General features: G+C 41.6%; 1 protein-coding gene across 1 annotated transcript in view; it reads right to left on the bottom strand.

Moving 5' to 3' along the window:
• The window catches only part of LOC108796426 (allantoinase, mitochondrial-like), a 30979-nt gene that overhangs the window by 1188 nt on the left and 19576 nt on the right, over positions 1-10215 (bottom strand). Inside the window, exons 8-12 of the mRNA XM_018567899.1 lie at positions 10032-10131; positions 8655-8841; positions 8072-8210; positions 1875-2047; positions 278-310 (exon numbers count right to left, since the gene is read on the bottom strand). Coding sequence (XP_018423401.1) covers positions 278-310; positions 1875-2047; positions 8072-8210; positions 8655-8841; positions 10032-10131 — 632 coding nt within the window. The remainder of the gene's footprint in view (positions 1-277; positions 311-1874; positions 2048-8071; positions 8211-8654; positions 8842-10031; positions 10132-10215) is intronic.

Here is a 10215-nt window from a genome sequence, read left to right as displayed (position 1 = left end):
CATTAGCAGCCTCCTCTTTCACATCAGGAGCCATCCTTCACAGCCCCCCATTTACATCAGGAGCCCTTCTTCACCAGATTACCAACAAAGGGACTGGGATAAATCGGCACCAGTGCTGAATTTCTATTACTACATGTAGGCACACAATCTTTGATGCCCAATGAAACCTTTGCTAGGACCACGTCTTAAATACATAACAATTTCTTTATTTATATAAGAACCAGTCTGTATTGCATGCCCTGTAAAAGTTCTCATTTGCTCACACTTTTTTATTTACCTTATTCTTGTGATAAATGTCCTTTTCTTTCACCTATTAAAACAGCAACAAAAAAAAGCAAAAGCTAAGACGTTACAGTAATAACAGTAATTGTGCTAAATGGTATATACTAGGGATGCACCGATACCAGTTTTTAGGTATCGAGTACGAGTACCGATAATTATATATTGGTACTCACCAATAACGAGTACTGATACCGGTACTTCCACTAGCATGGAGCCGGCTTCCCGGGCAATCAGGAACCCAGGCAGCATGTCATTACCCGCCGCATGCTGAATGGCCGGGAAGCCAAACAGATCGGATAATATGGTGACACAACCTCCCCCTGCAGACACCCCATTCTCCTCACACCCATATCCATCCTCAGGAGCAGCCATTACCGAACCACAGATGTCCCTTGGCCAGCTGGGCAGACACCACTCTCCAAGTCGCTTTACCTCTCCCGGTCTGTGCATAGAGCCTCCTGACTTCGGTGTGTGCATAGAGCCGGCCAATCAGGAAGCCGGGCAGCGAGTCATGTTTCCCTCTGACCAGAATTCGAAATCTCCCTCTGACCAGAAGTTCCGGTACCGACGAAGGTATTGGAGCATTTGGGCGAGTACTCACCATATACTTGGTATTGGCACTGATACCGTTACTAGTATCGGTATTGGTGCATCCCTAGTATGCTCAAAAATAAATAAATATCAACAGGTTTAAAGGCTAAGTTTACCTTTTTGACCATGTTCATGCTACAGCTATATGTAGGGTTTAAAATGAAACATGGTCAGATATCGCAAAGTCACCCCCCCCCGCTACTTACCTGAATTGTGGGTTCACTTCTACACCCAGCCCCCAACTCTTGTGTTTGTAGCGCAGTTTAGTGCGGCATTAATCAACCTTTTTTCAATCATGGCACCATTTCAAATGATGTAGAATCTTGAGGCACCCCAGTTTAAAATGTCATAGATTTTATACTCCCTAAAAATCAAGATTTCCTCCTCTCCTTCACATCAGAGTCACCCTTTGCATCTGGAGCCCCCCTTTCACACCAGGAGCCCTCTTTTCACATAAGAAGCCCCTCTTTTATATCAAAGTCGGGGTTTCACATCAGAGTTCCCCTTCACCTCAGTCTCCATTCCCCCTTCACATCACAGTTCCACTAACACAAAATGTTGAGGCACCCCTGAGGAAGCCAGAAGACACACCAAGGTGCAACGGCACTCTGGTTGAGAAAGATGGTTTAGGGAACGGTACTAAATTCCAGATTGGTTGCTACGGGGTCCATTTATTTATTATTTATTTATTACAGATATTTATAAAGCACCGACAATTTATGCAGCACTTTACACTTTAGTCCCTGCCCTCAAGGAGCTTACAATCTACTGTAAGGTCCCTATCTCACGTACATACACGGGCCAATTTAGACAGAAGCCAATTACCCTACCAGCATGTCTTTGGAGTGTTAGAGGAAACCGGAGTTTTCGGAGGAAATCCGCTCAAGCACAGGGAGAACATGCAAACTCCTTGCAGATAGTGATCTGGCCTGGGATTCAAACCTATTTTCAACAAAGTGTACATATTATGTACAGTTGAGTGCTCCTATTATTTTACATACCTGAAACTCCCTGTCAGGATCCCAGATGACCAAATCAGCATCATAACCCACTTTAATAGATCCTTTGCGATTATCAAGGCCGCACAGTTTGGCTGTGTTGCTGCTCAGCAAATGGGAGACATCAGTCAAAGAGAAGCCGCGGGTTCTTGCCGAGGTCCAGAAAAGAGACAGTCCTAAAAGGCAAGAGAGGTATTCGTTTTCCAGAAAATAAACTTTGTTATTTGAGACAATTAAAAAGACAATATGATCATAAAAATAAAAATTCAGCTTTTTTTTTTTTTTGCATAGTATTGTATTTGCTTCTGATACTTGCATATCAGTTGTATTAAGTGTCCGAAATGAAAGCTATATTTATCATATATTGTATCTTTTAGCATGTGATAGCTGGGTATAGGCACATTTTCATTGTATGTATTTTCCTCCAATTGAATAAAAGAACTAGCTGGCTCAGAACCCATAACAAGTGCCGCATTTTAGCTACAATATGAATGAACCCTGACAACATCCTGAAATGGGTATTATAATCTTGTTGTATTGCTGTTCCTTGATACTTTGTATAGTTCCTATCTGCTGTGGAACTGATTCATATATTTCATTGTATTATTGTAAAAATATATTTAAAATGTAGCTGAAGCTTTAAAGTATATGTAAACCCAATAGCAGGTCAGTAATGGCGGCCTACATATTGCTGTCTGCACAGGTTTCCTTAGCATAGCTTTTCTAATATATCTGTAGATTTATCCACTCCTCCCTTGTGCATCTTGCTTATTATTACCAGATAAAAGTGCCAAATCCTGTCAGAGACAGCTTTTCATGCTATCACTGAGCTGAGTCTCCCAACAGTTTTCATATATTTCCTATTGGTAGGGAGGGTATCTCATTGCTCAACAGTCTCACCTCTCATTTCCTTGAGTTTAGCAGCAAAAACACAATACTGATCATGATGTCACCTTACACATGCCATCAATAGGTCAGTACTACTGGCTTTGCCTGACTATTTTTAACTTCTGAACATTTTACGAGGTATAACTAAGATGGATGGATTCAAATCTGCATTTTACAATATTTAATTTATTATTATTATTATACAGGATTTATATAACACCAACAGTTTGCACAGCGCTTTACAATACATTACAATCACAATACAATTAAAGACAAGATGGTAAGGAGGGCCCTGCCCTTTAGGGCTTACAATCTAAAAATGAGGGGCAAGTGATACATGAGGAGGTAGCTGTGTGGGGATGAATTGTTTGAGATAGTGATAGTTCAGTGGTTAGTTTGAGGTGGAATAGGCTTCCCAGAAGAGATAAGTCTTAAGGGATCGCCTAAAGGCAGTCAGAGTGGGAGATAGATGGACAGGTTGGGGTAGAGAGTTCCATAGGATGGGAGAGGCTCTAGTGAAGTACTGGAGGCGAGCATGGGAGGAGTTGATGGGGGAGCTGGAAAGCAGAAGGTCTTTTGAAGAGCGGAGGGAACGGTTAGGGTGATACTTTGAGACCAGGTTTGAGATGTAGTCAGAGGAAGAGTTGTGGATGGCTTTGCAAGTGGTTGTTAGTATTTTGAATTTTATCCTTTGGGCTATTGGAAGCCAGTGTAGGGATTGACAGAGGGGGTTCCAGACACTGAGCGGTTTGGGATTGGTGCATAAGTCTAGCAGCTGCATGATAGACTGAAGGGGGTATAGCCTGTGTAGAGGTAGGCCAATGAGGAGGGAGTTGCAATAGTCAAGACAAGAGATAACAAGCGAGTGGATGAGTAATTTTGCGGTGTCATTGGTGAGGAAGGGGCGTATTTTGGAGATGTTACGAAGGTGAAGGCGGCAGGATTTGGATAGTGATTGGATGTGGGGAAGAAAGGTGAGGTCCGAGTCAAGGATGACACCTAGGACCTTGGCATAGGGGGAGTGCTGGATAGTGGTGTTAACAATCCCAAGGGAAAAGTTGGGGGAAGGTGCACGGGCAGGAGGAAATATCATGAGCTCAGTTTTGAAAGGTTGAATTTTAAGAAGTGTTGTGACATCCAGACTCATATGTCAGTTAGTAGATTAGTGACACGCCAGGACACTGAGGGGGTGAGTTGTGTAGTAGAAAGATATATTTGCGTGTCATCGGCATAGAGATGGTATTGGAAGCCATGTGAGGTTATTAACTGACCAAGGGAGGAGGTGTAGATAGAGAAGAGAAAGGGTCCAAAGACAGAGCCTTGGGGGACCCCTACAGAAAGAGGAAGAGGAGGGGAGGAGTTAGAATTGTAGGTGACACTGAAGGAGCGCTTACATAGGTAGGAGGAGAACCATGAGAGAGCAGAGTCTTGTTGGCCAAGCGAGTGGAGTTTTTTGAGGAGCAGCGGGTGGTAATAGTGGCCATTGGTTTTAGCTGTTAGTAAGTCATTAGTGAGTTTTAGGAGGGCGGTTTCAGTGGAGTGTACGGGGCGAAAGCCAGACTGTAAGGGATCGAGAAGGTTGTTATCAGCGAGGTGGCGGCTCAGGCGGCTGTAGATAAGGCGTTCTATGAGTTTGGAGGTGAATGGAGATTGGTCTGAGATTGTTGAGGTTGGTAGTGTCCGTTGAGGGTTTTTTGGGTATTGGGGTGACTAAGGCATGCTTTAGAGGGGAGGGAAAGATGCCAGTAGAGAGTGAGAGATTGAAAATGTGAGTAAGAGAGTGTAGGATAGAGTAAGAGGGTGACTAAAGTAGTGGTGAGGGAACAGGGTCCAGGGGGCAAGTGGTGAGGTGGGTATCAGAGAGAAGCTTTGTAACCTCCTCTGTGGTGACAGGGTTAAAAAGAGGAGAGTAACAAGTGTGATGGTGGGTCTGGTATATGAATAGGGTAAGGTGACTGGATAGTGGCGATCTGAGCCCGAATTCATTTAATAATAACAAATTGGACTCATCTTTTATTTCTAAATACTGTTGTCTCTAAATTTTAGTGTATCTTTTGAAACGTGAGCTATAATTGCAATAAAAATATTCCAATACTGTAAATTCACAACAATGCAGAGTTGTATGTGTGATACAATTCTCATATAGTCAGTAAATCAATAACACTTTCTCTGAGCAAGCATACATTTAATTTTTTCTGATACGGCTGTATATCCTTCTGTTAGTACATTACTGATAATGACAATTTTACTGCTATTGACCTTTTATATTTACTCTCAGATGTGTGATATCTTAGAATGTCTTAGTGATCCCATAATGTTTATAACCCAGAAACAGTGGATAACCTCTTATGTCCTGCACACTTATTGGTCTAGATGGCAGCAGTGTTTGACAATTCATAAGGTTAAAAGGAAAGCATTTATATATTAAAGGTCTGTCCCATATCACTATGGAAACAATAAGATGTAGCTGTGTTCATCATTTTTAATTTCAAATCTGAGCAGTGAGATCACTTTAAACAATTACACCATACTGATATATCAAATCTGGGGAACATCTGGACTTGCAGTAAGTTTACTGGTACGCATAAATAAATCTCTAAAATGTTGCAAATTACAACAACAGTATACTAAGAATAACTGTGTCCTCTATTATAAAAAAAACAAGCCTCACCTGAGCCTTGCCTGCACATAGGAACAGCATACACTCCCCCTTTCTTCACTCCACCGCCATTCTGTCCATCCTCCAGAAGCAAAAAAAAGACCTATTACTTCTGGGTATGGAGGAGAATATGATCCACTCAATGGGACAACACTCATGCTTGGTGACTGTCCCAGAGCTATCACATGGATGCAGGTAGATTCTGAAGTCCTGTGAAAGCCCTGACAGGAGTCAGATGGATCCAAAGCTTGGCATACACTGTTAAGGTACCCACACACCTTGCGATAATCGTACGATAATTGTGGGAAATCGCAAGGTGTGTGGAAGGCGTGCAACCTCTGCTACTGTAAGGTCGCAAGACAGGAGGCTTGCGATGGTTGAAAGGTGTGTGCCCAGCATTAGATTGTTTTCTTCAGCGACAGTCGGCCCTGCAAGCTGTCAAAATTCCTCAACAGTGCCTACATCTGATTGGAATTGGCCTAAGTTCACTTATAGTCAGCTTAGCACAGGGCTGTCTCTCTTTGCTCCCCATGGCTGAACAGAACATCAGGGGAGCAAAGGAAAGAGAATAGTGAAGGGCAACCAAACTAATTAGGGGTATGGAGGACCAGAGCTACGAGACGAGGCTACTAAATTTAAACATGTTCACATTGGAGGTGAGGAGATTAAGGGGGGATATGATCTCCATGTACAAAATGTTCAATGGTGGTAGCAACATTAGCGATAAACTGTTTAAAATTAACTCCGTTACAAAAACTAGAGGCCATCACCTAAAATTGATGGAAAAAAATTCCAGCACAAGGGGCGAAGGGGGTTCTTCACAGTAAGATCAGTTAGGGTCTGGAACTCACTGCCACAGGCGGTGATTTCAGCAAATAATGTGGAATTGTTCAAGAAACTTTTGGACGATTTCTTAAGGGACTGTAATATACAGGGGTACGGGTACTCCTAGAATGAGATCATAATAGGTTGGACTTGATGGACTAATGTCTTTATTCAACCTCAAATACTATGTAACTATGTAACTATGTAATATGAGCAGATTGGGGGGGGGGGCTTTGAAGTGAACATGGTACTATGCCCTGTGTCATTACTTAGTAATTTGCAAGATGAGAGGCAACAACAAGGGCCTGTTCTGTGTGAGCCAATGGGCCAGATAAACCATTGACAGTGGACCAAATATTTGGTGCAAGGAAACCTGTTTGTTTAGTTGCGCCAAATAATAGTTCTATTTGAGGGGTTTCAATAGAAAGATACAATAAATGCACGAATTGTAAAAAAAAGTGCAACATTTTTCCCAAAATGTCTCCCAATACGTGCCAAATAAATAATGGTTTTGAAAATTAGCTTTTCAATATTTGGTGCACCAGAGGTGTGCAGTAGTGGGTCAAGAGGATAATGGCACGAAACAGTAATAATTTACTGAAGGTTTTACACCTACACAATACTCTGCATGCAAGCACTTACAGTGGAACTCTACTTATCTCCCCTCCAGCGATACGACATCAGCAAGTACCTTTGCCACCGCCAGCATCTTCAACCAGTCTTTTTCCAGGTTGTCTAGATCTTCAGCCATCTTGCCTAGCCATGCCGGGATGACATAACTCATATGCGCAGGAGTTAATTTATACAGGCAGATGCCGAAGTTTGTGAACAGGCAAATAATAATCCTTTTTTGCAGAAGAGACACGGGATGATTTACTAAAGGCAATCAGGCTGTCCACTTTGCAAGTGAATTTTCCCCATCGCTTAGTGAATGAGTTAAAGCTCTCAATCACCCGATAATGAGCAAGACAAAATACTGCTTGTTTTATTTTCCTTGTATGTGATTAGGTATTCTTTGCAAAGTGAATTTTCACCACATTCATTAAGCTAAGGGAAAATTCCCCTGCAGAGTGCAAGTTCCCTCCCAAAATAAAAAGCCTATTTGCCTTCAGTAAATTAGCCCTATTGTAAGTATCTTCAGTAATTTAAATCCTGCCTTGTTGCCCTTTTTTAATTTTTATTTAAAGAACCACTTTAGAATGAGAAACCTATATAATACTAGGTCTACTTTGAAAATAAACTTGTGCTGATAGGCTGCCAATTCTGACTTGCTTTTGAAAAATTAAAGTTTCCTGCTAGTAAGCCATGCAACAAATCAAGTCAGAAATCCTTTCAGGTATATTTATTTGCAGAAGGAGAGTTCAGGAATGATGGTCTAAATCCCAGTACATGTTTTCTTCACTCTTTCCTTTCAGATATTTCCTAGAATCTTCTAATGGGTCAATAGGTTGTTGGGGGATTAGGGCATAGGTGGCAGACATCAAAAGAACTTCAGGGCTAGGTTTTTGTGAGATTCAAGGCATACAACAGTGCAAACAGTCCACAGCTCCCATTCCCAGGCTACTTCAGTCAGTAATCACCATGGGGGCAGGCAATATAGGCACACCTCAGCCTCCAATATGTGCATACTTCTCAAGACAAGAATGCACATCTGAGGCATACAGTTACACCTCTTTGCCAGTCCTAGCTCAATACCTCTGACAGGGGTTGCAGACTGAATTCAGAAACCCATGGAACCAGCTTGGTACAATGCCAGCTACATTTAAAAATAGTACATTACCCAGCTTCCCAAAAACATATGTGTTATGTATAATTGAACAATACTTACCAAACTGTAGGGAAGAAATACCTCCCCAGGCCTTCATGTAATCTCCCTCTTTCAGAAGCTTGAGGTCTGGTGTGCATGGTGAATGGTCAGAAACCACCATGTCTATATGGCCCTGCAGAAGTGCGTTCCACAGAGCCTCCTACAAATGCAAAGAAGTAAGCATGAAAGGTAACATAAAATTGCCACATGCTTAAATCAGTCTATAACCAATAAAATTATCTAGACCTATCATTGTAAACTTTACAGTATATAGTAATGGGTGACGCGGTAAAGCTGGCAGGGGTAACAAATGCCCTCTACCATCTTCAGGGGACAGAGTACCATAATCAATGGAACTTGGCCACTGAATGCAGGAAATACTGAGAATACAAATTCTTAGCACTCAAGTGAAGTCAAACCAATGGCATTAGACCAGTGATTGATTACTATAATGTAGTTCAGCCGTGTGCAGTACAGTTTACTACATAAAGTGCACATGCAAATGTTTTATTAGTAACAGATTTAATGTTCTATCTCTGCCAGTCAGTCTGAGGGCTACATGAGCATTGGTAGAGTATGAGACAATAGAGAACAGTGTAGGTACCTTGTTGTGATGGCCTCTTACTGGTGGGCAGCACTTGTAGTATGTGGCACCAGGAGGAATGTGCTCAGAGCTCAAGGATAGGTAATGATGAGTTGTCTCTACAGTCAGGGGGGCTCCAGCCTCTTTTGCTTTTCTGATTATGGTCAGAGATTGTGCTGATGACAGGTGGACAATGTGACAGCGCACTCTGAAGAAAAATAGTTTAATGTCAATATGTTTGCAAAAATTATATCCTGAGATGTTCATCACCATACCACAGCACTGCACATTGCATTTTGGACCTCATGATGTAATTGCTGGGTGTAGTGGGGGGACGCAGGATCTCAGAGCCCCTGAGAGTCCCATAGGGAATTTTGCCCATAATATCTGGTATCTCACATTTGAGGATCTGCAGCTAAAAGTGCCCTGTATTTTCTACTTCTACTTTGGTAGCACAGGGAAAGTGGCCTAAGGAGGGGTATTGGGAGATAAAATAAAGTATGACTTTGAAAATAAGCATTCCTTATGTATACATGGAATGCAGAATAAAATAATTTCCTCATTAAAATTATCAGTTTAATAAATAATTGTTTTCAGTTAATGAGCAATTCCATTTAACACTGATTTCTCCATTTAGGGTAGAATGGGGCATGGGATATTATGCCAAGTAGGTCTTCCTGCTGTTTAAAGTGACATTAAACAAGGGAATTTAATGGTAAAAACTCAGCTGTATATTCTCAAATCATCTCTGAATTGGTTCTGATACTGTCCTTCCTTGTGTAGGGGGGCTACTTTTGTTCCCCATGGTCCCTGGGTGTGTCGTGAAGTAGTCACCGCTCCAAGCTCGTTCTAGGGATTGACTACCATCTCAATACAAATTAGTAACCATGGGGAACAAAAGTAGCCACCCTCCAGAAGGAAGGACAGTGTCAGCACCAATTCAGAGATGATTTGAGTTTCTACAGCCGAGTGATACCCAAATAAGATATATTTTTGTTATAGTTAGGGTACTTCAATGCATTTTTAAGGTTTAACTCCTGAGCTTAGTGTCACTTTAGGGACCCAGCAGATTGGGTTGTGCTTACCTTCAGAATTGATTTGCCAGCCATGCTAGCATCATCACCAAACAAAATTAGTTATGTTATGTTGTAGCAATTTTGACATATTCAATACACATAGAGGGAAAATGTACATTATCTGGTGACTATGGTAGATTAACCTGTTATGGCTGTGCATGGGAGGGGAATGGATCTTCAAGCTAAGGTCTTGAAAGCCGTGAAGATTTCAGTTTTAATCCAGCCCTGCTTTATTCAAATGCCAAGCTGTACAACACAGAGGAGATAACAACCTTCAAATTTAAAAGTGGCAGATCATAACATGCCATAATATGTACCCGACATTAAATTGTACTGTAGACAAAGATCAGCTACCAGTTCCACCGCAGCAACTTCCATGTTATCTGGGCGGGAGTCCAGGAATGTTTCATACAGTGTAGGGTCTGTGAAGAATAGGTACAATTTACAATAAGTTTAGTTGTTAAACTGAATACAGAATTGATTATATATATATATATATATATATA

Source organism: Nanorana parkeri, unplaced genomic scaffold (genome assembly GCF_000935625.1).
Source record: "Nanorana parkeri isolate BGI_ZX_2015 unplaced genomic scaffold, ASM93562v1 scaffold1114, whole genome shotgun sequence".
NCBI classification, from domain to species: domain Eukaryota; kingdom Metazoa; phylum Chordata; class Amphibia; order Anura; family Dicroglossidae; genus Nanorana; species Nanorana parkeri.
The sequence above is the reverse complement of the archived record's forward strand: the minus strand, read 5'-3'. Positions and strand labels throughout refer to the sequence as shown.